The following is a 27,773-nucleotide window of genomic DNA, read 5'->3' as shown; positions in this document are numbered from 1 at the left end:
CTTGTAACGACGGGTAATTAAGCAGCCGCACCTTTTAGCGTCGCAAAGTCTCAGTTGGTGCAAGTGGCAGAAAGTCCATGACCTCACAATCCATTTCCTAGATCCGACCATCGACCACTCTCAAACCCACTGCTTTGTCTGTGGCTCTCCCAGATCACGGTCTCCATCTTGAACGCCTCTCAAGCCATCCAATCCATCCACCCACGAGATACGGCAAACTTGTTCGTCATGAACTCGTCCCAGAAAGCTCTCCGGCGAGCGGCTCAGATCGGCTGCTCCGCGCAGAGACCAGTCGTCGCATCCCAACGCCAGTGGGCGCGGCACGCCAGTAATTCGACTCAGAAGCGTGGCCCACGTCGCGGTGGGAAAGTCGTCGGCTTTGCTGCTGTGTTCGCCGCCGCAGCTGCCGGCGCATACTACTATCCCCAGCTCTCGGGGCAGCCCGCACCCGAGCCGGACCAGGCTGAGCGGGCCGCACCCGAGCTGGAGTTCGAGAAGCCGAGGAAGCAGGCCGTGTCCAAGGAGGACAACAGGGACCTCATCAGCTCACAACATCTCCAGGTCAAGAACAGCTGGGAGCACCCGGGCGTCTACGCCTGGGGCTCCAATGTCGGCAAGGTCATCGATCCCAACTCCAACGACAAGTATGTCAAGCTGCCGCGGCGGATTGGCTTTTTCGACGACCAGCTTCTGCGAGACTTGAAGCTCACCCGGGAGTTTGGGGCCGCCATTACTGAAAACGGAGACCTGGTGCAATGGGGCTCGGGCTTTTCCAAGGCGGACCCTAGGCCCGAGGCGACTCTCAGGGGTAAGGATCTCGTCAAACTGGAGGTTTCGGCGGACCACGTAATTGCGCTGTCGCGGAAGGGCGCCGTCTACTCTATCCCCGCGTCACGCGACGATCAACAGGAGGGCGTGAAGCAGGAGAAGAGCAAGAGCTCGTGGTCTCTCTGGAGCTCCGGTGGCAAGGAGCCCATCAGCTTTAGGAACTTGACCCCCACCAAGCTGACTCGAGGTGAAAAGGTGACGGATATCAGCAGCGGCCTTGAACACTGCCTCCTGTTGACCAACCGCGGGCGAGTCTTTTCTGCGGCCTCAAGCGCCACCTCGTTCCCCGCCAAGGGCCAGATGGGCATCCCCGGTCTCGGCTGGGAGACGAGGCCGGCGGGTCCCTATGACCAAGCTCACGAGGTGGCGACTCTCGGCGGATTCGACATTGACAAGATTGCCACGGGTGATTTCCACTCGGTAGTCTCGGACAAGGCCGGGAGAGTGTTTACCTTTGGCGATAACACGTTTGGCCAGCTCGGATTTGAAGCCGAGGTGAGCCTGCCATTCGTATCGACACCGTCCATGGTGTCGACCAACAAACTCTACGGGAACAGCGGGCTCGTGCCCAAAGTGACAGCGATTGCCGCCGGAGGGGTCAACACCTTCTTCACTGTCGACGCAGAAGCGCCAGGGACCGGACGAGGCGTCTTGAGCGCGGCGCCGGCGAAGCGGATGCCTCGAACCGTCTCTGACCTGTGGGCCTGCGGGCAGGGCGTGTCTGGGACGCTGGGGACAGGCAAGTGGACGCACGTGTCGCTTGGACCGGCCAAGGTCAAGACGCTCTCGTCGCTGTTTGAGTTTGACGAGAAGACCAACCGGATGATGCCCATCAAGCTCAAGTCACTGAGCATCGGGAGCACGCACTGCTCGGCCGTCATGGACAACGTGACGGAGACCAACATCTCGAAGCAGTCGAGCGAGAACGAGACCAACTGGGGGGCGGATGTGGTGTTCTGGGGAGGCAACGAGCATTACCAGCTGGGCACGGGCAAGAGGACCAACATGAACACGCCGACGTACATTGGCCCGCTGGATGGGGGTTCAGGCGACGCGGACAAGGGGAGGGGGGGCGAGGTGCACCGCCTCTGCCTGACGCCGCGGTCGACGGCTCGCGTGGGCGAGGGTGGCATGGGCCGCAAGGTGACGCTGGAGCAAAAGGTCGAGTGCGGCAAGTTTGTCACGGGCGTGTATTCTGCCGTTTGAGGACCTGGCTGGGAGTATGAGGAGCGTCGCGTGGGGGCGTGGTCATGATGGGAGGCCGACAGGCGGCAATGCGAGGTGTCGGTGTCGAGCAGGAGGGTTTAGAGGTGACGTCGAGACGGGCCCTCGTATCGCGAGCGAGGTTGTCATTCACAGATGACGGGACAGATGACGGGGACGCCTGCATGGGCCTTACGTGGGGGGGGGGTTGCCCTGGCTTGGGGTGTGATTCCGTGGGCCCCTGGCAAGCTGAGGACGTCGTTGACGGGCCGTTTTCTTGTGTATCTCCCCATTTGGAGTCATAAGAAGGGAGGGAGGTATTAGTTCTGGACCAGAACTTGGCGTAGGCTGTAACTTGTAAGGGAGTCTAGCCGGAGGTCCCGTGTATTGACGGGGCGTGTATATTGCAACGAGGCCTGCTCCGCTCTGGAAAGCCTGGTCTAGACAGCACGGCCCTGACACAGTCTCAGCCGCGGCCACGCGTTGAGCGGTCGGTGGAAAACTTGAGACGGGCAAACCAACGCACTTGATCTCGGCCGCCGCCACATGGGATTAGCGATGCATTATGGAGGAGGCGGCGGCCTAAGAATAGAAGTCGCATGCAGCCTCATCCGTGCATCTGCTATTACCCGCACGAGGCTTGAAGAATACCTGAATACAGTACCTAAGGTGCTACCTACCTGCATGATACGGTCATCATATACGTACCGACTCAGCAGCAGGCTCCTCGTATGTACGTGCAGGCGCCTTGTCTCGTACATGGATGCAGTCATGAGTACTGTTCTCTTTCGTCCTGCCAGTGCCGTCACCGACCAAGGTAGACAGAACAGGTAATTACTGACTGTAATTATGAAGCTGTACCCGCACAAGCCATGTATGCTCAAGTACCTAGGTACCGACGGGGGCTCGCTTCTCATAGCCCTTTCCGCTATAAACTCACCTAGGTATCTAGGTACGTACCTGACTCACAGTACTAGTACCTAGGTACCTAGTAGCAGCACTCACCGCTGCCACCCACCCACTGCCGCCCCTAAAATACCACCCGTTCCCCCGCTACCGGTGCTACCGCAGCCGTCCACAAACGTCTTCAACGAGCCCGTCATCGCCAAAACCGTCCCTCTCCTCCCACTGCCACGAGCGCCGCCTCTTCCTCCTCCTTCTCACCCGAGACACGGGGCTTTGTCGGCTCCCCTCTTTGTCCCTCGTGTCCGGCCAGCTGAGCTGGCTACTGCCCCTCTCCTATTTTGTCCCCTCGCGTTGCTCTCTGCTGGCTGGAGACGGGACGAGTAAAAAACCGGCTCTCCTTTCTCCCTCCCCCCCTTTCACATCCTCTCTTGTTGCATCCCTCTCTGTTGCGTCTCCCTCTTCCTCCCCCCGGGCACCCGTGCGTGTGCGATCCGCCAGCATCGTTTTGCTCCCGCGCCGCCGCCGCCCGGGTGGTGGCCTCACCGTTCAAACCTCTGCCGACGCCTCCCAACGCCCAAGCCATGGACACGCTCTCGCGCCTTCGCCGAAAGCCCAAGCCCCCGACCATCGAAACCGCGGTCCGCCGCTCCAGCAGAGACGCCGCCGCCAGCGGAGAGTGGCCCAAGAGCCCCGAGGCCCCCGCTGCTGCTGCGCCTTCGTCGTCACCATCTTCGTGGTCGCCCCCGCCCCCGCCGCCGTCGCCGCCACCGCAGCAGCCGCGCATGCTGCTAAATCACCAGCAGAAGCAGCAGCAGCAGCAGCAGCCGCCGCTCCTCAAGAAGTCGCCTTTTCGGAGCCTCAAGATTCGCGCCTCGGCCAAGCGCGCCCGCCGCTCCTCGCCCGCCCACCAGCCCTCGTGCTCGCCCGTCGTCGCAGTCTTCAACCAGGACGGCGTCGCACCGCAGCCCGTGTCACGATGCACCACCAGCCATGGCCTCCAGCACCTGACCAACCATCGCCCTCCGTCCCGCCCCGAGCTGCCGGGTTTCCTCGCCCTCTCCACTCAAGGTTGGTTGTCTCGCCCGCACACTCCCTCCCCCTCCCTTCCTCTGACATGCGCCCAGAGATCGATCGCAAGTTCCACGAAATCACCTGGGCGGAACGCCTCCGAGTCGCCGACGCCCACCGCAACCAAAACATTGACGAGTACCGATGGGGCCACTACCAGCAGCTCGACTTCCACCTCCGGGGCGCCATGGACCGCTACAGCAACATCCGCCCCTGGAACTACAACCGCGTCAGGCTTCACGTCCCCGCCAACCAGTTCGATTACGTCAACGCCTCGGCCGTCGTCCTCTGCTCGCCCTCCGACGACTCCCTCCCGCCCCTGCGCTACATTGCCATGCAGGGCCCCACCGAACCCTCGTTCGACTACGTCTGGCGCATGGTCGCCGAACAGATGCCCTCGCCCGCCGTCATCGTCCAGCTCACCACCATGCACGAAAACGGCTTCGTCAAGTGCCACCAGTACTTCCCCAACTGCGACGACGAGTCCACCTGGTCCCTCAACGAGGATGACGTCTGGGCCGACGGCTGGACCGCCCAGCTCACCTTTGTCTGTCAGGACGAGGCCGCCGACGGCGCTATTGAGATTCGCAAGCTGCTGCTCGACGTCGAGGGCGAAGACAAGACGCGCGTCGTCTGGCATCTCCTCTACCGGCGGTGGCCCGACTTTGGCGTCCCCACCCTCCACGACATGGACGGCTTCTTCGAACTCATGAGGCTGTCGCGCGAGTACAGCGCTCCCTCGGGGCCTCGCATCGTCCACTGCAGCGCCGGCATCGGCCGCACCGGTACCTTCATCTGCCTCGAGCACCTGATGCGCGAGCTCGAAACGGGCGCCTTTGACGGTTATGACTCGTCGGCCAAGACGCCCGACCCTATCTTCGATGCCGTCGAGTCCCTCCGCCAGCAGCGCCGCGGCATGGTCCAGGGCGAGATCCAGTACCAGTTCATCTACCACGTCGTGCGCAAGCTCTGGCGCGACAAGTACGGCGTCCCGGACGACGACGAAGGCGGCGCGCACGACTGCGGCGAGCCTGCGCCCAAGAGGCTCGAGGTGGCGGATCCCTTTACCGACAAGACCGCCGACGCGGTGCCGGCTCCGTAGGCCGCCGCCGGCACCGACGCCTCGAGGTGGCGGCTCGGGTCGGCTTGCTGCATGGCGCGGCTGGGGCTCATGCGATCCGAGGCTCTGCGCCGGGCCAACTCTCCTTGGTACGACGAATAGGCCTTCCGTCTGCAATCTCACCACTACCACCGACACCAACACTACCAGCGCCATCATCACCACTGCCCTTCACACCACACCCATTCACTTGAACCTCAAAGCGCAAGGCCCTTTTTGGGGGGTTCGTTTTGGAGATTGGATATACATCTCCCTATCATGCCCTCCCTGTTTCCATTCCTCTTGTCTTGTTATACCCTCTTGTACACTTTTTTCATCTTTGTTCCAGGAAGGAAAGGGAGGAAGGAAGGACGAGATGCTGCATCGTACAGTCCGCAGCCCGGCGCGGCTACAAGGACGTTCGCCCGGGGCGGAGGGAGAGGTTGGAGAGCGGTGTTTCGGGCCGTCTTTTTCTTGTTTCTTTGCATCTCCGTCCCTCCATGTTCCGTTCTGGCTCGTGTTTGGTATTTCACGCGCAGTCTGTGCAAGGCGGCATAGCATGGTGCTTAGCCGAGAGCTTTTGGAAGCACCAGTCTTAGTCGCTGCCGGGGAAGGGGTTGGTGGGCAAGACTAAATCAATCAACCCGGTCGTCTGTCCCGGGACTGGGTCCGGCTCGTCACTCACCACATGAAGTCGCGCGCCCGCGCGGCCTGTCGTCAAGACCCGCCAAGGGAGGTGCAGCTGAAGCTGTGAAAACGCGTAACCAGCAATGAGAGCCGGCATAGTCCCAGGGCCTAGCCAGAAGAAGGGAGAACCCCAAAACGGGTGGGACGAGGACGAGTGAAGGCTCACCGCGCGTTGCAGTATTCCAGCTTCCACCCTCGTTCAACACCGCGTCTCCTCTCCATGTACGGATACAGACCACCGTAAAGCAGGGCGCAATATACCCAGAAAGGAACGGAAACGGCATTGCTGCTACAATGTAGCGTTAATTCCAACGATGTTGTCAGACCCATAAGTGACAAAACTATTACAATACAGTACACCATCGATGCCCATTCTATACACTGCTCTCCATCTCCCAACTTCTAAAGTGTGCATTCGTCATGCGTATTACGTGCAAGAACCCAACGGGCCCCTTCCCAAGAAACGAATCCCCACTCGCTCAATGCGGCCCCAATGGCCCTCCCCCTCCCCCTTCTCCAACGCAGCCTCAACTGGTGGGCACAAGAAGCGTAACCGTCCGGGTCTCTCGCTCCTTCTCCGTGACTGTGACGGTGAGATAGACGGACACGGTGGGCGTGCCGTTGACAACTTCGGTGGTGCGAGGCGCGCCGCTGTCTCCTATGCCGCCTCCTTGGCCGTCCTCAGGGCTGGCGGCCTGCGTGGTCACCGTCGCCGCCTTCCCAATAGGTAACGGATACTTGGAGGGATTCGGATGGGCCAATTTCTCGCTCGGGCCGTCTTCGATGGGGATAACCACCAGGGGCGTGGAGGCGGGGTCTCCGTTGCTGGAAGAGGGCTCGTCTTCGATGGGAATAACCACCAGGGGCACGGAGGCGGGGTCTAGGGGACTGGGAGAAGCGGGGGGAGGAGTTCCCTGAGCGACCGGGCCAGGGCTCGAGGGTGTGGGATTCGGCTTGAGCGATTGAATTGCGGACGCAAAAGTGTCCACGTCGCTCAGAGGCAGTTTGGGAGGTTCGCCCACAAGCGCTGGAGGCGGAGATGGGGTTGATGGCGGGGGCGCCGGCGATGGTGGAGGCGCCGGCGGTGACATGGACGAGGGAGCTGCTGGCGGCACAGGCGAGGGAGCCGGTGGAGGCATGGGTGACGGAGCTGCTGGCGCCACCGGCAATGGCGACGCCGGGGATGATTCAGGGGGCTCCGGCACATTCGTCAAACTAGTAGCGGGAGAAGCGGGCGGCGGCTCGGGAACCGTGGATGGCGTCTCAAGAACATTGGCCGGCGGCGATAGGTCCGCGATCGGAAGAGACGTGCTACCCACGATAGTGATGAAGGTCGTCGTGGTCAGGGGCGGTCCCCCCATCACGGTAGCTGTGGTCGTCTCGGCCGGTACCGGGGCCACACTGGTCGGGGTCCCTCCGCCGGCCCCATTTCCAATGACACTCTGCGCCTCCTGAGGATTTCTGCAACCGATGGAAACGCCCTCTGTCATGGGCATCGGGAAAGCCAGGCATTTCTGGTCTCCCGGACACGCCTCGAGTTGGAACACGCCGGAGCTACAGCGAGCGATCTGGCCTTCGATACAGGCAACCTGCGTGCCGGAACAGGCGGACTGGGGCGTCAGGCCAGAGTTCAGGTTGTTGAGGCTCTTGGCCTGAGCAAGGTTCGTTTCGTACACGTTTGCCGGTACGGAGGCGGTACCAACGGGGTAGTCTGTCCTTTGCGTGGGCACCAGGGGATTCGGTGAACCAGTTGGCTGGACGGTGACTGGAGGAGATTCCGGGGTTGGTCCTGGCGCCATCGACGAGGGAGATGGCGTGGGCGGCAGCGAAGGCGGCAGCGGGTCAGTCCTTGGAAGAGCCAGGGAGTCGGTGGGAGACTGCGTCGACGGTAGTGGCGGCGGCAGAGGGTCGGTCCTTGGAAGAGCCAACGAGTCGGTGGGTGACGGCGTTGATAGCAGTGGCGGCGGGGGGAGAGGGTCAGTCCTTGGAAGAGCCAGGGAGTCGGTGGGTGAGGGTGTCGATAACAGTGGCGGCGGCAGCGGATCAGTCTTGGGAAGAGCCAAGGAATCAGTAGGAGATTGCGTCGACGGTAGTGTCGGGGGCAGAGGGTCAGTCCTTGGAAGAGCCAGGGAGTCGGTGGGAGACTGCGTCGACGGTAGTGGCGGCGGCAGGGGGTCAGTCCTTGGAAGAGCCAGGGAATCGGTCACCGACTGCGTTGAGGGCGGAGGTGGCGGGAACGGGTCGGTCTTTGGAAGAGCCAACGAGTCCGTGGGTGACGGCGTCGACGGTAGTGGCGGCGGCAGAGTGTCAGTCCTTGGAAGAGCCAACGAGTCTGTGGGTGACGGCATCGACAGCGGCGGGGGAGGGTCGGTTTTTGGAACAGCCAAGGAATCAGTGGGAGACTGCGTCAACGGTAGTGGCGGCGGCAGGGGGTCAGTCCTTGGAAGGGCCAGAGAGTCAGTAAACGACTTCGTCGACGGCAGCAACGTCGGCAGCGGGTCAGTCTTTGGGAGTGCCAAAGAGTCAGTAAACGACTGCGTCGAGGTAGAGGCCAGGCTTGTAGCAGGTGTTTCCGTGGAAAGGTCGCCAACAGGTCCATTGTAGACAGTCGTGCTTGGAAGCACTTTTGACGGGCTGGCCATCGTTTCAGGCTGGGCAACAGGTGGTGACGAGGCTAATGAGCCGCCTCCGGTCGAAGCGACATCACCTGTCCCTGAGCCGACGGCGGCGGAGCTTGGGATCGCGGTGCCGGTCGGGATTCCCCTTTCAGCGCTCGAGATTGACGAAGCCTCAGGCTGTGAGGTTGTTGGAAGAACGGAATCGCTCTCTGCCGTGCCCAAATGGGTTGTCGTGCTTGGCAAGAGCCCTGCCATGCTCGGTGATGCGGTCTTCGAGTCCATGCCTGTGGGCAGATTGTCTGGCGGGGTTGTTGTCCCGCTCGGCAAGGCGGTTGGAGATTCGTACGACGCAAATGGCTCTGAGGTGGAAGCCTGCGAGCTGAGGTCACTTGGAGACGTTGTCGACTCAGAAGGCTCCGTACCGGCAGGAGAAGTAGCGGTTGAGAGCGTGGTTGGCACAGGAGTACTCGACGACTCGGCTGTTGATAGCGTAGCTGCGCCAGACGAGCCAGGGGTGGACATGTCAATGCTTGACTGAGCACTTGTGGTCTCTGCGCTAGAAGAGGGCGCCGTGATAGACTGTGTGCTTGAAGCAGTTTCCCCGGGGGGGGTATAAAGTGCGGTCGAGCTTCCAGTCGCAGTTGACGACTCGTCGATAGGGATAACCACGAGAGGTATACTCGACGGCTCGGCTGCAACTGGGGTGACAGCTGGCTTGGGTGAAGAAGCAGGGCCCACACTCTCGCTTGCCGGCGTCACTGGAGTCGTCGCTGGAGCATCGCTCGAGCTGGCATCTTGTAAGCCGTCGAAGAAGTGAGGCCGAGAAAGGGGCGAGACAAACCTGTCGGGCACTGGAGAGAGCGTGTAAAGTTTCGGGGTACTAGAGACATCTTGCCGCCTTTCTACTCTGGCCGCTGCTGTTAGCCATAACGGGGAGAACAGAGAAGAGAGATGAAGGGAGTCACAAACACTTTGCCAGCCCAATTCAAGGGACCTGCCTGTCCGGGCTGACTAGTCAAGAGAAGGATGGCGGCGGCGGCAAGTCGAACCTGGCCGCGCATCTTGCTGCCGCCGGCTGTCAGTGCGGCAGAGACGGGCGAAAGACTTGTGTAAACGGGGAGGATGCCGAGAAAGAAATCCGCAAAAGGAAATGATGGGCCGGGTTGGATTTTGTTTAGAGAGAGGGAAAAGAAGAAGAGAGGAAATGGACGGGCAGGGAAGAATGAGCAAACGGTTTTGTGATGAGTTGCTTTATCCGCAGCAAAACGGCATCTTCTGGACAGACAGAGGACGGTGACGGGACAAAGCCGCAAGATAAAGAAGCCAAATGGCGTGGGAAGAAGGAGGAAGTGAGAGGAACCGCATACGAAGAGCCGATGAAGAACGGACGCGTCTAAAGACGGACGAGGAAAAGCAAAGGGGTTCCTGACAGAGATGTTCGGAGACACAAAGGCAACGACGAAGAGGCAGACGACTCAAGGAAATCCACAGTTGTACAAGAAACAGGAGCCCAGGCCGAATCCGCCGGCGGAGAAGGACAAAGGGAAAGGGAAGCAACAAAGAGAAGAAGATCCAAGATCACGAACACACGGGCAAATCGAGAGCTGATCGACGTCCCCGAGCCCATTATGTATCCCCCCTCCCTCGCCCCGACTCTTCCTCTTGTCCCATTGTCACGCTCCAGGCCGCCCGACCGTCAGCTCGAGCAGCCGCGGGCCACCAACAGCAGCCCGGGGCCTTTTGCAACAAAGGACGGGACATTGGAGCCGAGCCCCCAGGCCCGCCCCAGCCAGCCAACGCTCGGGCGAGGGGAGACAGGGCGAGCTCTGCATCCGCGCGGCTGCTCGACTGGGCGCCAGGTCGCGTCGTGATTGGCGTGCGAGCTGCGGCTTGCGGGAGCCGCCCGCCGCCTGCCGTGAGACGCTGCTGGCCAATCGCCCGCGCTTCACCGGCCTCGCTTGTTGCATCGCTTTCACGCCGCTGCTCGTGTCCGGGATGATTTGCTGCCTGTTTTCGTTGGGCTGTGCCGTCGAGACTTTTCCTTTCCACTCGTCGTGTTTGTCTCGCTCTCTTGTTCCTTCGTTCCCCGCCCCGGTTCTTTCCTGCGACGGTGGTCGCTGGTCTCACGCGGCAGGTTCTGGCCCGGGCATGCCTTCCCACCACAGACCCCGGAATGCTTAGCGCATTGCTTGCGTCCAGAGTGAATTCGAAATAGACCTCCGTATCGCCATCATTTCTCGCATGCACGCAATATCCAACGTATAATGCACGGGTGCCGGCATCCAGCATCGCTAGCCGCCGAGCCTGCTTCTCATGCGGTATGCCGTAGATGATAAGAGACGGACAGTTTTGCCACACCCTCCAGCCACCGCGGTGTCTGCTCTAGCCATGTGATGCAACATCTATGATCCATCAATCCATATCTTGCATGCGCAATCAGGGGGTATCCATCCGTCGTCTATTGTCCTCATCCGTCATGGCCACCACACGCCCAGCCGCCGCGTCTAATCAACACCAGTTCCCCGAGGGGTCCTGTGGCCCTGCAACGCCGTCCCCATCGCCGCCGCGAGGCAATCCGCAATAGCGCATGTGGTGTAATCTTCCCTTGACGAGAGCGTCCTCCACGCGAAACGCGGCCTCGGGCTCCGGAGCTTCTGCTGTCTGCTCGACCGTCTGCCAGTGTCGTACTCTGCCCAGTACGCGCTGCAGCGTGGCGATGAAGTCGTCTTGCTGCATGTCCACAAACATCGCCACGGCCTCCTCATCGGGCCACGCCCACCCTGCAGCCGACGCCTCCAACCCCTGCCGCAGCGACTTGACCACTGCGTCGCCAAGCATCGGCTCTGCCAGCAGCCGGAACGCACACAGCGTCTCGAAAAAGTTTGCGTGATGTGGCGGCTCATCCAGCTCCTGAATCGCGTCCACCACGTCCGGCTGTTCCCACTCCTCCATCAACCAACGCAGCGTCCTTGCCATCTCGTCAAACTCGCCCAGAAACGCCAACGAGACCATGTAGTCGTATGCATGTTCACTGCTCACCGGGTCCGTCCGGCAAGCCATCCGATCCAGTGGTGCTACTTGGTGCACCTCCAACAGCCCTTGGTTGTGCCTCTCCTGCGCCACCAGCCCATTAAACATATCCTTGATGCGCTCTGCAGCCGCCCTGAGGAGCGAGTAGGGCGCCTTCCCGAGTGCATCGTCTGTTCCTTGATCTGCAGTACTCAAAGTATAAAAATGTCCAAGATGATTCTTCTTCGCCCCCTCGGCCGTCTCTAGATCAATCAGTAGCTCGGGCAGCTCCCGTCTGATAACCTTGCGAATGCATTTAGCAAACTGGATGAACGTGGGCAGAGTCATTCCACTAATCTCGTCGATGCGGTCCATAATTCGCAGGAAAAGTCGGAGCTGCTCCGAGCGGGAGACCTTGATGGCTCTGCGATGCTGCGAAAGAGCCTTGAGCAGGGGCCCCCAGATGACCGGAGCCCAGCGAGAAGAGGCGGCATCCAGTCGAAGGCTGGCTAAATGCATGCCGCGCCTCAGCGGCCGATCCCCCCGCCTTCCATCCACCCGCGAGCACACCTGAATGTAGGCTTCAAACAGGTTCATGGGCACAGCCCTGAGCTGTTCCGGCTTGGGATCATCGGCGGTCAGGCTGTCAACAATCGTTTCCTTCTCTGCGCTGTCTCGCAGATAGCCGTGTGCAGTGTCAAGGGACTCGGCATTCGCTACGAGGATCTGAAGGCAGCTGCCCTTTGGTCTGATGCCGTTGAGTCGCATCTGCCGATACAGTTGCGTCACACTTGGGGGGCGTAACCGGACCCTCTCAAACTCGGCCAGGTTTGCGTCCCGAAGTGTAGGAAAGCTCAACGCCTTGTCTCCGGGCAACAAGTGGCTGTTCCCATCGGCCTCGCGTAGAGTCAGCTTTTCAAACATGGCCGAGTACTGCGCTGGACCAGGCTTCCAACCAGGATGTGGGGGGTCCTGGAATCTCTCCCACGCCTCTTGCGCGTTCCGCGTCGCTCTGATGGAGGCCTCCCAGGTTCCGACGTGCCGTTGATTCACAATTGTGATCCTTTGGTGAATGGTGGGTGTCCCATCTGTTGTCATGCCCTGAAGAACGTCGAGAGCATCATCACGCTCTTCCTTTGCAAACCCAGCCTCTTGCATCAAGATGCCAGCGTTTACAGCCCGGCTCCAGCTGTCCTCTGGATCGGCCGTCTCGTCCATACCGTCCGCAGGCCGCAAGTAAGGAGGCCAGGTCGCTGCATATCGTGTTGCGCTGTGCATTTCCGTCTGGTTCTTGGCCTGGCCGGCTAGTACGCCACGGATGGCCCGAAACGCTTTCCGGCTCACCTGCAGTGGCTTCTCCAGGCCGGCGGACGCGGCAAGCAGCGTCCTCTGCGCCTCCCAGAAGTACGCATTGGGGCATCTCCTTTGCATCGGATGCGCTCCTTGTCGCGGCTGGAGCATCGACAAGGCGTTGTTGAAGACCTCGCACTGAATCAGGTACAGCTTCCCAGACGCATCGGCATACGTCGCCATCTTTTCCACGAACCGCGCGGCGATAACTCCAAGCTTGACAACGAACCTAGGCTCCACCAAGAGACAGTGAGTTACCAGCAAAGACATGATGTGGCTGAGCCCGTCTCGGCTTAACGCCAGCGATTTCTCGAGTCTTTCCGTCCCTGTTTGGAGGCCCAGTTTCGCTCCCGGCTCAGTTTCGTCCTCATAATAAGTATGGCAGGATTCAATCAAGGAATAGAGCGTGTTGGCCTTGGTGATGTTCGAATACGGTCTGAGAAGAAAGGCGAAGAGAAATTTTGGTCCGGGGGAGTGGCGCTCAAGGAATCGTTCACAGCGCTCGTCATCTGTCTGGCCCTCGAGGACGTACAGGCAGTCATCCAAGTCTCTGCTTGTTGGATCGGACCTCGACGCAATTTCGGCCTTCTTGTCCAGTTCCTCGTCGCTCGGCAGCAATTCTCGCAGTTTGCTACTCCCGGGCAGCGCGAGCGACCCTTTTCGGAGCAGCAGTTGCAGGAGAAGGATGGGAAGTTGCAGACTGCGAGCCATTGCAGCCTCTCGCATCCAGTAATGGCCGCTTTTTCCGCCACGGATTGCTTTGCTCAGCAATACGCACGGCTCAGCCTCTGCTAACTCATGCACCGAGTGTTGTTTCCGTACGATTGGTCGCCCGGCTGAGCCAACGTGGAGGTCGTTGGGTATGAGCTCGTTCCGATCGCCCCAGCCGAAGATGGTTTCTTCTTTTGCAGCCGTCGTTTTGTTGTCAGCGTAACGCAGACGCTTACGCCAGCCAGCGGAAGAGAGCTTGCCGGGGGCTCCGCTACTGTGAGCGACGCGAGGCCGCGGAGGTTCATCGTATTGGGGGGCGACAGCAAGCTGAGCACCAGCTATATGGCGGCTCCAACCGTGCGACGGAGAGCGGCAAGGCTGTGCCTTGGTGCTCGGTCAGTTGTAGTTCTTGCATTTAGAATCCGGTCCAAGGCTTGTCAAACTCACTCCAATCGCACCGAGCACATGGTTTGGCAGTCGCCGCCTTCGCTCCAGCTCCCGTTTCGCATTCCTGAGCATGCCTCGTCATGCTTTCAACGTAATGGATGCGGCGACAGCGAAGGGATCAGAGGGATGGACGGCTTATATAGCGAACGATGGACAAGGTGTTAATTGCTCTTGATATTTCCAGCTTCGGATGGAAGCCGGGTGGATCCAATGGAATATGCATCAACCGGGGTGTATGAGTATATCGAGCTGCAGGCGGTGCTAGCCGCCGCAAAGCAAACAGCTCCAAAGCCAACGGCATCAGCGTCGGGAGTTTGTTTGCAACAGTTGTAACAACCGGAACAGAGCGGAAGAAATCGCTTGTTTGTATTTGATTATGAACAAGTTTTTTTTTTCAGTGGCCTCCCGGCAAACGCCATTTCGGGAGACCCGTGGTCTAAATCACCACCAGATTTACCACCCCAACACATCCCCCGATTCGCTCGATCAATCATTGGGCGACTTCTCACTGTCTTTGGATTTCTTCTTTTCCTCATCGTCAAGTGCCTTATCTTTTCGCTTCTGCACGACCTCCCAGTTGTAAACTCTGGCAGTCGCAACCTCCATGGTCTAGCCATGTCGTCAGTTCCCCGTCGTCTCCTGAAGGGATCACTCTGAACACATACTGTGATCTGTTCTCGCAGAAAATCCAAGTCCTCCTCGCAGTTTGTAAGGCTGGCCTTTGCCGTAGCCAGCTTTGACCTTAACAGAGTCTCGGCTTCCTCTATGGGGTATGAAAGCATTACATTGGCCTATGCCTCTGTCAGTGTTACTTGTTCTCGTCGCGGTCATCGTGCAAGTCGAACCCCTAGCCAGATGTAGACCTCGTCAGTCGGCGGAACGTTCGCCTGGGCATAGAGCGTCTCGTTGAGCTCAAATGTCGTCTGTATGGGGTCGGTCTCGTCCTGGAGGCTCGAGTCAGCTCTGCTCGGCCACGCTCGAAGCTGCCAAGCGCACTTTTCTCGACTTCAAGAATTGAACCGTGTCCAGAGTCTTCTGAATGTCCGGGATCTTCTCCTTCAGCCCCGCCATCCTGCGCTGTAGGTTCATCTCCATGAACTGGTATTTCCTGCAGCAGCCTGGTTACCACCGAATACCTAGAAGCCGGCCTCGTCCCGTATCCTCGGGCATCAAGTCGACTTACGAGATCATCTCCTGGAAGCTCCGCAGCGTCGGCTCGACATCTTGACGTGCTGCGACGTAGTCCTCGACCTTGTCCACGAATGGCGCATGTGGGATTCCCCGCGGGTTGCTGGACGTAGCATCGTCGGCACTGCAACAAACTCTCGTCAGTAACGCTTCAGCACTCTTGTACGAGGCTCTACAGCTTCAAGACTTACCCTGCGACCGGCGCTTTGTCTGTGCCCGCCATATTCGCAACCATGCCACTCTTGAACGCGCAGTGGAATTGTAGCCGCTAGGGAGGAGCTTTTGCACCAGGGTTATGTATTTCGTCAGTGGGGTGCCGGCCACGGTGAGAGCCAGAGTGGGGTCAGTCTCACCGCGGTCGTTTCGCTCGCTCACCTGGATTTTGTCGGTGAGAGGGGTACAGGGTAGTAGGAGCAGGGAGATGCCAAATGTGAAGTTCGCGGGAGTGGAGAGAAAGAGAGCCATGGCTGTGGCTTATCCGAGTATATATGACCGGACGGACCCTCGAGCTGAGATAATGCATCACATATTGGGTAAGGATGCACGATCATGTGTCTACAAGGCTATGCTTTGAGCCTTTGGTAGTAAAGGTCAATCCTTTCTATGACTGGGTGGACATGCTCAATAAATGAACGCATGACGAAGCTCTATTATGCTGCCATGACAAATCGATATACGGTCACGAGTGGATGTGAGCTGCGTGGTGGCAGCTTCACAAACAGAGAAGCGATCAAAAAGAGAAAAGTAAAGTATGTGTATGCTGAACCCCTCCCCCGTCTTTGCCGGATCGTCTCCAGGACGCACGACGCACGCCTGGAACAGCAAGGACAGCAGGCAACAACGACGAGTCCTGCTTCGTATTAATATTCAACGACTGCCAAAGCTCTTTTACCTCGGAGGCAAAACAGCTAGGCAAGGAAACACATCCGTTCAGGAACTCCAAGCGCTCAGCATGACGACCTAGTAAATCGACTCTAACGCCAAGAATAGCATGCCCGTAATCACTAGTACACATGATAAAACGTCAACAGCCGTCGCAGCAGTCCACGCAGAGAAGCCACTATGGCTTAGTCCGCTCGCTTCTTGGCGTCTCCTGAATCAGGGGCGTCAGAGTCTTTGTTCTTGCCGATCGGAGACGCGAACGCATCAGCGGCGCCATTCCCGTCCCAGTCATCGGCCGCGTTTTCGTCCCAATTGTCAACCTCTTCCTCCAGTGTCCTGGGCTGGACTGGGCCTTCCACTATTCCCGTCTCGTGGTCATGGCCCAGCTCCACGTCTGCACCGTCCTCGCCAGGCACCGCGTTGTAAGTCTTGAGCTGTCTTCTCCGCTCGAGCATGCGCCTGTGGTACCACGAGCAGAGACCCACCCCCGCCAGGCTGCCCACAACGTTGGCCACGATGTCGTACATGTCGAAGTCGCGGTCGTTGGGCAGGAAACTTTGGACGAATTCGGAGCCCACACCGAGTGCGAGGGTGCAGACGACAAGCGTCATGTTGAGGGTCCGCCGGCGATTGGTGTCGACGATCCAGTAGAAGACAACTGTGAGGAGGAAGAAGGTGACTGTATGGAGGACTTTATCGTTGACGAAGTGGCCGACCTGGAGCGTCGTGAGACCGGCGTACCCAGCGAGCAGGAGCAGCAGCAGGAAGACGCCTTGTCGCAGACACAATCAGCCGGTTGCCTGCGCCTAATTTGATGATGTTGGGCACCGTGAGGAAGTACGGAGAACCTACCAGCAAACGGCAACCGTATGCGCATCGTGGAGCGCAGCCGAGGCCTTGCGATGCCAGAGGGTTGCGAGTCGATAGATTCCAGGCAGAGAGCCAGCCACTTTAGCTACTGAGCAACCTCGCCCAAGCCAAGCCTCGGGATTTGCGGGAGAATCGATTGCCGTAAACGCTTCTCGGAGCAACAGCGGAGGGAGAAAGGTACGGAGAGGCGCGGCGGAGTCGAAGATGGCTGTCAGGTGGGAACGGGGGGGGGGTTAATCGAAAGCTGCCACTGGGGCTGGGAAGCTGTGGCCAGGAGCGAATGGGGGCATGGTCTAGACCTGGAGATACCGGGACCTATGTACCTATGCGGGGTGCGAGGCTTGAAGCGGTACCCCGGAGAATGTACCGGCTGGTAGTGCATGGTTTCATCTGTCCTGGCCTGTCGTGGTACAGGAAGACGAAGAGGAGGCGGGAGGCCCGATGACGAAAGGCGGCTTGTTTCCCGGCGCAAAGTCCACTACTCCGAAAAAGTACAGGATATGCCGCATCCCTGCCACGCGGCACGTCTTTTGATTGTGCATTTGGGCAGCGTCGATTGTGCTATGCTCCTCGTGCTGTTGATGGCGGCTCTGAGGTGCGAGTCACAGAGTCACGTGACAATTTCCACGACCCTGCGCGGGGGTTCCGTGTGCGTCTTCGGCGCCGAAAGAGGAGGTTAACCACCTGCGAAGCGCCGCAGCTACACAGGCCCCGTGTCGTCGAGTTTGCTGAAGCATCACCGCGCGCGCATTTTGACGTAAAAGAAGCCTGACTGTTCCTCGGACCGACTTTGGACTCGGTTGAATCGCCTTTCTGCCCCCGTGCGGCTCGAGCAGGTATATTTCCAGCTGCCCTGCGGCGGCCGCCAAACGCGACCCCAGAACCTCGCGATACCTCTGGCTCCTCGGCCCAGCCAGCGACGCTCGAGGTACCGGTACCTCAACCCGGCGCTTGGGACCCCCGGTGTGGGAAAAGTCCCGCTTTGGGGGCGATACCACGCTCTCCCCAAATCCTCAACCTCACCTCTTGATCCGCCGACAAATCGCACTCGTCGCGATCCATCAACGCTCCGCTATCGCGATCCCGTTTGTCGCGAAACCGCGTCTGCCATCTCTGTCGATGCCGCTCCAACGCTCCATGGCGTTGTGATTGCCCCAGCCGCCCTCGCTTTGGCCCTGCGCGATCACATCTCCCTGCGCATGGCGACACTGCGCCCGGTCGTCGCCCCCATCGCCACGGGCCCGAAATGTCGCTACCCAACGGCCAGCCCGCCTGGCCCCCTCCATCCTTTCACCACATAGGCAGCGGTCGATCTCTGAATCATCTCGACGATGGTTCGGCGCGCACCCAGACACCCGTCGACAATACCATGGGCTTGATGCCTGAGGCATCAGTAGATGTCGAGGAGGAGCATCGCCGCGCTTTATTCGCCGACATGTATCGCAAAACCGAGGACAAGGTCGCGCTGCTCTTTGCAGAAGACGGCTCATACAATCTCGGCGCGATTGCCGCCCTCAAGCGAAAACCTTCCCCTTCCACCGTCGCCCTGCCCCCAACCACCGACCACGAGCCCATCAAGGAGCCACCCCTGAAAAAGGCGAAGCGCGCAATCAACGAGGATGACTACGACGACGACGACGACGACGACGACGACGACGACGACGACGACGAAGCAGGCGAACCCGCTGCGTCAGCACATAAGCCGCCCATCGCCGCCGTTGGCTCGCTCTTGTCTCCCTCAAAGTCCGGCAGTTCTCCAGTCCAGTCCATCAACTCGCCTGGAAAACATATTGACAGGCGCAAAGGCCAGGATGGCTCGCAAGGAAAGCTCCAGCCAGACGATGACGGCATCAAGAAACTCGAGGAGGCGAGGATCGCCACTGAGGAAACCGCGCGGAAAAGCTTCCACACAATCTTCTACACACTGGAAAACGACAGTATAGCTATGCTCGAGCAACAACGACTTGAGGATTCAGAGAAGCAACTGCAAGCAGAGATGGACCACAACACCACCTCGCACGCCGGTGGTGCCCAAGCCACGAATCAGGGAACTCTGAGCAGCGCGAATCTGGGTGCCTCCAGCCTGACCCTCAAGCATCTTATTGCTAGAATCGATATGAAGCGTGACCAGGTGCGCGCGTCCGACGCAGAGCTGCGGCTTCTCATGAACGAAGTGCGAAAGAATCGAAGCAAGTGGGCGAGTGAGGAGAATGTCAACCAGGAAGAGCTTTACGAGGCTTTGGAGAAGGTTTTGACGGAGCTCAAGGCGCACACGGAGTACTCAACGCCTTTTCTTACCCGAGTCAACAAGAGAGATGCCCCCGACTACTACAACTGTAAGTTCCAAGGCAACGTACGCCTACGCGACCCTTGCCCTCGTTGACCACGACCCCTCAGTTATCAAGAACCCCATGGACTTGGGGACAATGACGAAGAAGCTCAAATCTTTAACCTTCAAGTCGAAGACGGATTTTGTCACGGACCTTAACCTGATCTGGGACAACTGCCTCAAGTACAACCAAGACATGAACCATCCTCTGCGGCGCATGGCAAACGGAATGAGGAAAGAGGCCGAGAAGCTCATCCCGCTGATTCCGGACCTCGTCATTCGCTCTCGAGCCGAAGTCGAAGCCGAGGAACGACGCAAACAAAACGGCGGAGACGACGACAACGGCGACGACTCTGACGACGAGCCGATAATGTCGTCTCGTGGACGAAAAGCGGCCACCAAGGGCGCCAATAAGTCTCGGAAGGCGCCCAACGACCAGAAGGAGGACACCCCCGTGGTAGACCAGAAGCCAATCCTCCAAGTCAATGGCCTGCTGGGAAAGCCAGGCAGAGAAGGCTCCGAGGCCATGGATGGGAGCAACGGATTTGCCACTCCTCCAATTGGCGGATCGAACACCCCTAGCGGGATAGTCAATGGCCACTCGGGCTTGGCAAGCAATGCCGACGCCATGGATATTGACGGGCCTAGTCTCAATGGCATGGGCTTGAATCAGTTTGGGGCGGCCGTCGAACAGGTCTACGAGGACGACGAGTACAAGCTTTGGAAGCAAACGACCAAGAAGGACCGCGCTCTGGTGGCCAAGGAGCGCCACCTCCTTTTCAAGGATAACACTCTCAATGTGGACGCCCCGGCATTGCTCAGGAGTAAAGCCGGCATGCAACGAATCTTGAAACACCAGAAGGAAGCCGAAGCGCTCGGCATCGCGAGCTATCCGCAGCTGGGTGGCACGACGAGCACAGAAAAGGACGCAGGCAACAAGGCGTCGGAAACACTTGCAGATGGAATCGACGAGGAAGCAGAGAAGGTCATCCCGGACTACTACGATTCTCTCAGCAATATTCCCGACATTCAATCAAACCTCCAGTGGGTCGAGGATGGGGATGGCCAGGTTATCAACCAGCATGAGGACTTTCTGCGGCTCGTGCCATCCGGGGCCTTTGTGGCGCCGCGGAGTCGACTGACGAAAAGGATGGACGACAATATCCACCAAATCCAAGAGACGAGGAAGCTTGCGACAAAGATATCCGTCATCAAGCAAATGCAGGTGCAATCCCAGGTTTACACCAACCAGTTTCCCAAGTCCAACACCGAGGTTTTCGTCGAGCAGGACATTGAGCCGCACTTCATTGCCCATGACGGGCCTGTCATGGCATCCGAGACTTGCCAAGACGCCTTGAAACGTTCCATTGCTAAAATTCTCTATCTCACCGGCTTTGAGGAGCTACAGCCGTCGGCCATCGACACCCTGACCGGAATCGCGGCCGACTACTTCCAGACCATCTCCAGGACGTTCAACATTTACCGCGAGGCCGAAAAGATGACTGTGCAGACACCCGAGGGACCGCAACTGCGGTCCCGCTTCACACCCGAGGAAGTCATCCTGCACACGTTGGAGGAGAACGGCCATGACGTGGCTTCGCTGGATTCATACGCCAAAGACGAGGTGGATCGACTCAGCTCGAAGCTGGGTGCCCTCCACGAGAGGATGAAGCTGCATCTCACAGACCTCCTGCGGCCGGCCTTATCTGCAGAAGCTGGCACTGACGGCGTCGGCGCCTTCAACGACGGCAGCGAGCAGTTCATGAGTGGCGACTTTGCCGAGGACTTGGGCGAAGACTTCTTTGGTTTCCGGGCCTTGGGCCTCGACAAGGAAATGGGCCTCGATTCCTTCTCCGTGCCATTCCACCTGCTGCACAGCAGAGTCAGGAGCCAGTACCAGATGCAGACCCAGGTTACGGGAGGGACTTCGTCAGATCTCTTCGAGGCTCTGCCGGCCTCGGACCCCGTCACCAAGGAAAATATCCAGGATCAAATCGGGCTGGCCAAGAACTTTTTCCTCGCCAAGCTGCACGCTAACGGTGATCAGCCGCTGGTAGAGGACGAGGATCTCCCGGTTAAGCAGAGGAAACCACGGCCCCGGCTCGGTGCCAGCGGCAAGATCATGTCCGCTCAGAAGCGCCCGCCAAGGGAGCAGCTGGCTCTGGCGAAGAAGAAGAAGAAGATGGAGCTTGCCGCCGCCGCCGCCGAAGCCAAGGCCAACGCGTCTGGTGAAAAGGGTACGGGATCAGCAAGCACCACGCCGGCCAAGAAGAAGCTCGGCAGCCTGCCCAACGGGACAGCTGCTCCCAACCCTGCTGTGCTCGCGCTCGGGGCCAGCATGGAGCGGACGGACAGCACGCAGAGCCAGGCCGGCAACAGCCAGACGGACAAGGATGACAACACGGGCATGATGAGCCCGGAGAGCATTGCTCAGTAGCCACGGCAATCTCTCGACATCGAAAGGACGAATCGTTTACCACCATGTACATACGAAGCTACGCAAAAGGCGCCGAGCCATGTTTACCCCTCTTTTTCTTTTTGGTGTGGCCCGGTGTGGCGAGCAGCCGACGAAGAGAGCGCTGAAAGCTTGGGAGACTCTACGGGGTCACGAGAGCAACGCGACGTCCCATAGCGTTTTGGAGCTCGACTGCTTTCTTGTGCGATTAGTGTACTTTTGTCTAGCCGTTTTGTGCATGGCATCTCGGCCCTTGGCTTTGTCTGGCTTGCTTGCTCTTGGGCCTCGACCTGCTCGCACGCAGACCGGCCTAATTCTGGCTTATGGGGTCTTTCGATTCCTCATCTAGACCTTTCCTGCTACCGAGACTTTCCCCTGCCTTGCCGCATGTTTGGCGCCGCGTCTGGAGCGAGCCACTGCTTGGAGTTACCACGAAGTCAAGTGGAAGGGGCGCAGCGTCGAAGAGAACAGCCCGTCTGGGCGGCGTATATGGGGAACGGGGGAGAGAGGCCTTCTCGACATCCGACTTGGCCCAAGAGACGCACCATCTGGCGCTCTCCCCTCCCGCTACTGCCGACGGCTCTTGAGCTACTTCCCAGCATGGCTCGAAACAAAAGCGGGAAAGCGAAGGACGCGGAGATGACGGGCGGGACACGTGCTTCGAATTGGAGGCTTGAGCCCGGGTCAAGGCTGTGGGATGATGGGCCGCAGCGAGGTTGGGGCATGGGCCCCTGGCGCCTTAATCCCCCTTTTCACAACTTCTTGCCCTTTCTACTCCTTTACTTCTTATTCTCTTCTTTCTCTCCTCGTGCCAGCTCCTTCTTTTGGTTCTCTAGATATCTCGAAAGAAAGGGGCACCGACGGATCGGACCGAATTGGATGGCAAGGGGCTAGGCGGACGGATGGATATCCAGCTGTTTTGTGCCCTTTCCTACCACCCCTTTTCCCACGCTGTTTGTCTATCGCCCCCTTTCCCCTTTTCCTTTTCTTTCTTTCTTCTCATATTTGTTTTTTAACTCCTCTTGGCGCTGCGGAAAGGACGGCCGGACAGACGGACGGATGTGGGCACGAGGCGCACCTGGAGGATCCATATAGTGCGAGCAGACGAGTTGATGATTGGACAAACCAAATCCTCTTTAATAATGGAGAAAAGACAATCATGGGAAAATCACGTACATTGCCTCACGCGAGCACGTGTAAGAGGATTCAGTAGACTCAGGGTGTCTGTGTGCCATGTGCATAATCTGCCAACTTGTTGAAGCCGGTAGCGGACACCTCGGATTCGGCGCGTTGAGCGCCTCCGCTATGAAGTCTTATCGTCATTGCAGTCGTTCCGTAATTCCTCAATAGATTCCTCCATTTCGAAGAGAAAAACAGCCAAAAAAGAAGTCACAATAAAAACGCCGAGTCTTGCCGATTCTCCGCCGGCCAGATGAGCCAAACCCGAAACTCAATTGCGCCAGCCGTGGAAATGCAACATGTTGAAACATTGGCCATTTGCCCCATCCCATGTTAAATGCCGTGGATGCAGAGCCCTACAGCGGCCCGTCCTTCCTCCCCTTCCATCATTTAGATAGATCACTGCTTACGCCTGTCTGCGTATGGCTCCCCTGACGCCGCTATCAAGCCGCATACTTAGAGACCGGCGTCCAGGCGCCAGCCCTCGACGGGGAGGGGAAAGGCGCTTGTCCAGGCCGAAATCTCCTTCTTCAGCTCGTTGATCTTGGCAATCTCGCCGCTGGTGACCTTGGTCTTGAAGTCCTTGAGCTTGTTGGCCTCCTTGGGGAGGGAGGCCTGGGTCTCCTTGCAGATCTTGATGCTCTCATCGATGTAGGTGGCGACGCGCTCAAAGTCCTTCTCGCCAAAGCCACGGCTGGTCATGGCCGGGGTGCCAATGCGAATGCCGCAGGGGGTCAGGGCGCTCTTGTCGCCCGGGATCGAGTTCTTGTTGCAGGCAATGTTGATTTGCTCCAGGACAGCCTCGACACGTGCGCCGTCGAGGCTGTGCTGGCGGAGGTCGACGAGGACCATGTGGCTGTCGGTGCCGTCGGCGACGAGCTTGTGGCCCAGAGACTTGAGCTTGTGCTCGATGGATTTGGCATTGGAGACGACCTTTTCCTGGTAGGCCTTGAAGTCCGGGGTCTGGGCCTGCTTGAGGGCGACGGCCAGAGCCGTGATTGTGTGGTTGTGGGGGCCGCCCTGGTGGCCGGGGAAGACGGAGAAGTTGATGGGGTTCTCGAGGTCGTAGAGGGTCTCCTTGCCCGTCTTGGCGTCGACGGAGCGGACGCCCTTGCGGAAGAAGATCATGGCACCGCGGGGGCCACGGAGGGACTTGTGGGTGGTTGTGGTGACGACGTCGGCGTACTTGAAAGGAGTGGGGATGACCTCGGCGGCAATGAGACCGGAAATGTGAGCCATGTCGACGACGAGGTAGGCACCGACCGAGTCGGCAATCTTGCGCATACGCTCGTAGTCAATGAGGCGGCAGTAGGCCGATGTGCCGGCGACGAGGATCTTGGGGCGGTAGAGAATGGCGTTCTTCTCGAGCTGGTCGTAGTCGATGATGCCGGACTCGAGATTGACGCGGTAGGGCATGGTCTCGAAGTAGGTGGAGACGGCAGAGATTCTGGGCAAGGGTAAGCCAGGGGAAGGGGAGGCGGGCGTGGAAGACTCACTTGCGCTGGGGGGTCTGATAGCCGTGGCTCAAGTGGCCCCCGTGGGGGAGGTCAAGCCCCATCAGCCGGCCGTGGGGGGGCATGATGGCCTGGTAAACCTGCAGGTTGGCAGGGCTGCCGCTGAGGCACTGGACATTGACGCCCCACTTGTCCGCGTCGAGGTGGAAGGCCTCGAGAGCACGCTTCTGGCAGAGCAGCTCGACCTGGTCAATGTGCTGGTTGCCGCCGTAGTAGCGAGCGCCAGGGTAGCCCTCGGAGTACTTGTTGGACATGGGGGAGCCGAGGGCGTCGAAGACGGCTCGGGATGTGATGTTTTCGGAGGCGATGAGGACAATGGACTCGCGCTGACGCTGAACCTCGTCTTTCTGCGGTTGAGCGTGTCAGGAGACGCGGGCTGCGGGCGAGTAAGGGCCTCGACGTACCATGATGGCGGCGACCTCGGGGTCGGACTCGACAAGAGACTTCTCGAGCATCTAGATGGACATGGTTAGCCTTGTGGTCTGTTCCGCAGGGGAGGAAGACGAACCTCCTTGTGGGACGCGGACAATGCGTATTCGGACGACATGGCGACGGATAGAGAGGCGTGGATTGGGAGGGGAAGAGGCACGAGTCGAGAGAGATGAGGCTTTTGCAGCGAAGATGAAAATTTTCAGAGGGCTGCAGCGGGCGATGGATGGGTGAGGGAAAAGGGCGGGGGGGCGACTTCGGCTTTGGTACAGTATCGGTACAGTATGCGGTACAGTATGCGGGGCTGTCGCCAGTGTGCGAACTGGCCAATCGATGGCTCGTCTAGGATACAGGGGCCCCTGCGAACGGGAGTTGTCACTGTGTACGGAGTAACAACGTCGTCGGTGCTTTGCATGATGATGCTGGATGCACCTTGTGAGCCCGCCAGCGACTGTTGCTCTATTCCGGTGAAGCCATCGTCGATTTCGCCCCTTTTCATTGGCAGCCCATCTCAGGGACTTGCCAAAAGGTGCCTCAACTTTGTGACTGCAAGCGGAAGCAATGTGCTTGGTCCTCGTCGGCAAAAGGCACGGATACCTCGGCCCCATGTCTTGGAGACGTCGTCTGGCCTGAACCTCCAACCCACACTGACCATCGTCCTTCATCGCTTCCTCCCGCCGGCAACACCCTGCTCTCAACGGGTCCCCTTCTTCCGACCGAGATAGACCTACGTCTACACCTGCTGCCACGACCGGCTCTCCCACGACCGGCTCTCCCAGAGAGCCAGGGCCGCGCCATGGGCTGGCCGTACGATCTCTCTCTGAGCCTCTCCGACGACGACAAGCTCGTGCGCCGCCAGACCATTGACTTTTACGCCTGCGTCGCCCATTACTCGGCCATCGCCCCCGTCCTGGCCTTGTTGCTCCTCCGCCTTGTCCGCCGCGCCGCTGCCAGCGGCCGGGACCCGCGCGATGGCCATGGCCGCTACGACGAGGTGCCGCCCTCGCCCCTCGCAAAGGCCCATCGCCGCCACCCGTCCGGCTCCTTGGCTGCGCGGTGCCGGAGGCTGCAGTGGTGGATGCACGACGATGTCAACCTGGGTGGCATGTACTGGGGCCAACGCCATGAGTGGATTCTTGGCTTGGCCTGGGCCTCTTGGCTGCTGGTCTTGTGTGTTCGGGACACAGGCAAAGGTCAGAGGCACCAACTGTGTCTATACCGCGTGCGCTTCCGCTGACATGGACCAGACTACTTGCATCTCACCAAGCGCTTTGGCGCCATAGCCGTCTCCCAGCTGCCCATCCAGTTCCTCCTGGCCCTCAAGGCCCTGAACCCCTTCGCCCTCGCCTTCCACTCCTCGCACGAAGGCGTCAATCGCTACCACCGCGTCTTGGGCCGCATCGTCCACTTCCTGCTCCTCCTCCACATCCTCTTCTACAACTACTTCTTCTTCGTCGCCGCCATCTGGCTGAAGCGCTTCTTTGCCCCCGTCGTCTTTTGCGGCGTCGTCGCCTTCATGGCCTTGAACGCACTTGCCACCACGTCCTTCGCCCGAGTCAGGCAGTTCTCGTATCGCCTCTTCTTCGTCGTCCACGTGGCTTCCGCCATTCTGATCCCAGTACTGATCTTCTTCCACGCGCCCTCTGCCAGACTCTACCTCGTCGAGGCCTTGGTCGTCCTGTTTCTTGACATTGGGGTGCGCAAGGCCACGACAGTCACCGCTCCCTCGACCGTGGAAATCATCCCCGGCACGAATCTCGTCAAGGTTTCCTCTGCGCTTCCTCTCCGGCGGCTGAGCTCCTTCAAGGCCGTGCCCGGAGCGCACATCTATCTAAACGTCCCGTCTGCCAGCCGCATAAATGCCAAATCGGGCCTCTTCGACTTTCTCTTCAACCCCTTCACCGTAGCATCTGTCGACGACCATCACGGCACCATCACCCTCGTAGCACGCGTTCGAAACGGCCCAATGACCCTTTTGCTTAGCCAATTTGCCGCTTTGAGTCCCGTCCCGCCCGCCGAGGCCCGCAGGATCCCCCTCGCCATTGAAGGCCCATACGGTACCATGGGCAAGCATTTCCACGACCTGCTCGGCTGGGGCGCCGCGCGCATCCTGCTCGTCGCGGGCGGCGTCGGCGCCACTTTCGCTCTGCCCGTCTACCGCGCCATACAACAGGAGCTGCCGTCGACCAAGGTGCAGTTGGTCTGGGCCATCCGCAGCGCCGGCGACGCGACGTGGGCCGTCTCGAGCGGCGGCAACAACGGCGAGGACAGGAGCATGCTCGATGACGACAACGTCCACATCTTTCTGACGGGCGACGTGGATGTCACTGATGGGCCTGAGAGTGTCCCCCCCGGCGCCGGCGCCGTCGAGATGGACGCCCTGTCCCGCGAGACCGTGCTGGCGGCGGGTCGCAATCGCCGGCGGCCCGAATTGAACAAGATTGTGGACAGCACCTTCCGCCAGGGGCTGGAGGAGCCTGTCGCCGTGCTTGTCTGCGGGCCAGCCGAGATGGCGAGGGAGGTGAGGCGATGCGTGCGGCCGTGGGCCATGCGAGGCAGGAAGGTCTGGTGGCACAGCGAGAGTTTTGGCTGGTGACGATGAGGAGGTGTTTGGTCCTTGTCCATTTGGTTCTCGTCCATGGAATAGTTGAGTATGCTGTGGTTTGAGTAAAAGCCCCTTGGCGGTGACATCATCTTGTAGTGCTGTATGAATGCACCCGATCTTGCGAAAGGCCTACCGGTACGATCACCAGAGAGGGTTGATGAGAATGGGGCGAATTGCATCTGAACGAGCGGCTACTGTACAGGGCAAACGCCTGATGGGGAGAGCTACCTATTCTCGTTAACGAATGCCTGCCTAGTACGTCAGAGACGCGGCTCGGTGGAATCCTCCCTCCATTGCCTGCAACGCCAGCCGTAGTCATCGTCAACTTCTCTCCTCGAGCAAACCACACAAATTAGCACAAGCCGACATCCAGTGCTACGCAGCGGGAGTATTCCT

The 27,773-nt window shown here is 59.4% G+C and overlaps 9 protein-coding genes across 9 annotated transcripts; 4 read left to right on the top strand and 5 right to left on the bottom strand.

Annotated features, from left to right (window-relative positions):
- Positions 1-228: 228 nt before the first annotated feature.
- HRG_09505 (regulator of chromosome condensation (RCC1) repeat domain-containing protein) lies at positions 229-2,034 on the top strand (the record flags this gene model as incomplete). The annotated part of the gene is made up of 1 exon (XM_044867976.1): positions 229-2,034. One exon carries the CDS (start codon positions 229-231, stop codon positions 2,032-2,034), a length of 1,806 nt encoding a protein of 601 aa, XP_044717236.1.
- Positions 2,035-3,518: 1,484 nt separating this feature from the next.
- Positions 3,519-5,107, top strand: HRG_09504 (protein-tyrosine phosphatase domain-containing protein; the record flags this gene model as incomplete). Its single annotated transcript, XM_044867975.1, has 2 exons — positions 3,519-4,005; positions 4,062-5,107. The coding sequence occupies 2 exons, from the start codon at positions 3,519-3,521 to the stop codon at positions 5,105-5,107; spliced, it is 1,533 nt and encodes a 510-aa protein (XP_044717235.1).
- Positions 5,108-6,318: 1,211 nt separating this feature from the next.
- On the bottom strand, positions 6,319-7,590 carry HRG_09503 (uncharacterized protein; the record flags this gene model as incomplete). The annotated part of the gene is made up of 1 exon (XM_044867974.1): positions 6,319-7,590. The coding sequence occupies one exon, from the start codon at positions 7,588-7,590 to the stop codon at positions 6,319-6,321; it is 1,272 nt and encodes a 423-aa protein (XP_044717234.1).
- A 3,327-nt stretch (positions 7,591-10,917) lies between these two features.
- On the bottom strand, positions 10,918-12,951 carry HRG_09502 (prefoldin subunit 3; the record flags this gene model as incomplete). The annotated part of the gene is made up of 1 exon (XM_044867973.1): positions 10,918-12,951. The coding sequence occupies one exon, from the start codon at positions 12,949-12,951 to the stop codon at positions 10,918-10,920; it is 2,034 nt and encodes a 677-aa protein (XP_044717233.1).
- Positions 12,952-14,412: 1,461 nt separating this feature from the next.
- On the bottom strand, positions 14,413-15,349 carry HRG_09501 (prefoldin subunit domain-containing protein; the record flags this gene model as incomplete). Its single annotated transcript, XM_044867972.1, has 6 exons — positions 14,413-14,535; positions 14,592-14,717; positions 14,772-14,870; positions 14,923-15,034; positions 15,110-15,238; positions 15,306-15,349. 6 exons carry the CDS (start codon positions 15,347-15,349, stop codon positions 14,413-14,415), a joined length of 633 nt encoding a protein of 210 aa, XP_044717232.1.
- Positions 15,350-16,181: 832 nt separating this feature from the next.
- Positions 16,182-16,873, bottom strand: HRG_09500 (vanZ like family domain-containing protein; the record flags this gene model as incomplete). Its single annotated transcript, XM_044867971.1, has 2 exons — positions 16,182-16,768; positions 16,849-16,873. 2 exons carry the CDS (start codon positions 16,871-16,873, stop codon positions 16,182-16,184), a joined length of 612 nt encoding a protein of 203 aa, XP_044717231.1.
- Positions 16,874-18,112: 1,239 nt separating this feature from the next.
- On the top strand, positions 18,113-21,632 carry HRG_09499 (bromodomain-containing protein; the record flags this gene model as incomplete). Its single annotated transcript, XM_044867970.1, has 4 exons — positions 18,113-18,609; positions 18,664-19,202; positions 19,264-19,652; positions 19,698-21,632. The coding sequence occupies 4 exons, from the start codon at positions 18,113-18,115 to the stop codon at positions 21,630-21,632; spliced, it is 3,360 nt and encodes a 1,119-aa protein (XP_044717230.1).
- A 1,653-nt stretch (positions 21,633-23,285) lies between these two features.
- On the bottom strand, positions 23,286-24,890 carry HRG_09498 (serine hydroxymethyltransferase domain-containing protein; the record flags this gene model as incomplete). The annotated part of the gene is made up of 4 exons (XM_044867969.1): positions 23,286-24,276; positions 24,326-24,690; positions 24,748-24,798; positions 24,852-24,890. 4 exons carry the CDS (start codon positions 24,888-24,890, stop codon positions 23,286-23,288), a joined length of 1,446 nt encoding a protein of 481 aa, XP_044717229.1.
- A 678-nt stretch (positions 24,891-25,568) lies between these two features.
- Positions 25,569-27,368, top strand: HRG_09497 (ferric reductase like transmembrane component domain-containing protein; the record flags this gene model as incomplete). Its single annotated transcript, XM_044867968.1, has 3 exons — positions 25,569-25,965; positions 26,020-26,537; positions 26,580-27,368. 3 exons carry the CDS (start codon positions 25,569-25,571, stop codon positions 27,366-27,368), a joined length of 1,704 nt encoding a protein of 567 aa, XP_044717228.1.
- Between the last annotated feature and the right edge of the window lie 405 nt (positions 27,369-27,773).

This window comes from Hirsutella rhossiliensis (assembly GCF_020360975.1).
Source record: "Hirsutella rhossiliensis strain HR02 chromosome Unknown scaffold00012, whole genome shotgun sequence".
Lineage (NCBI taxonomy): Eukaryota > Fungi > Ascomycota > Sordariomycetes > Hypocreales > Ophiocordycipitaceae > Hirsutella > Hirsutella rhossiliensis.
The sequence above is the reverse complement of the archived record's forward strand: the minus strand, read 5'-3'. Positions and strand labels throughout refer to the sequence as shown.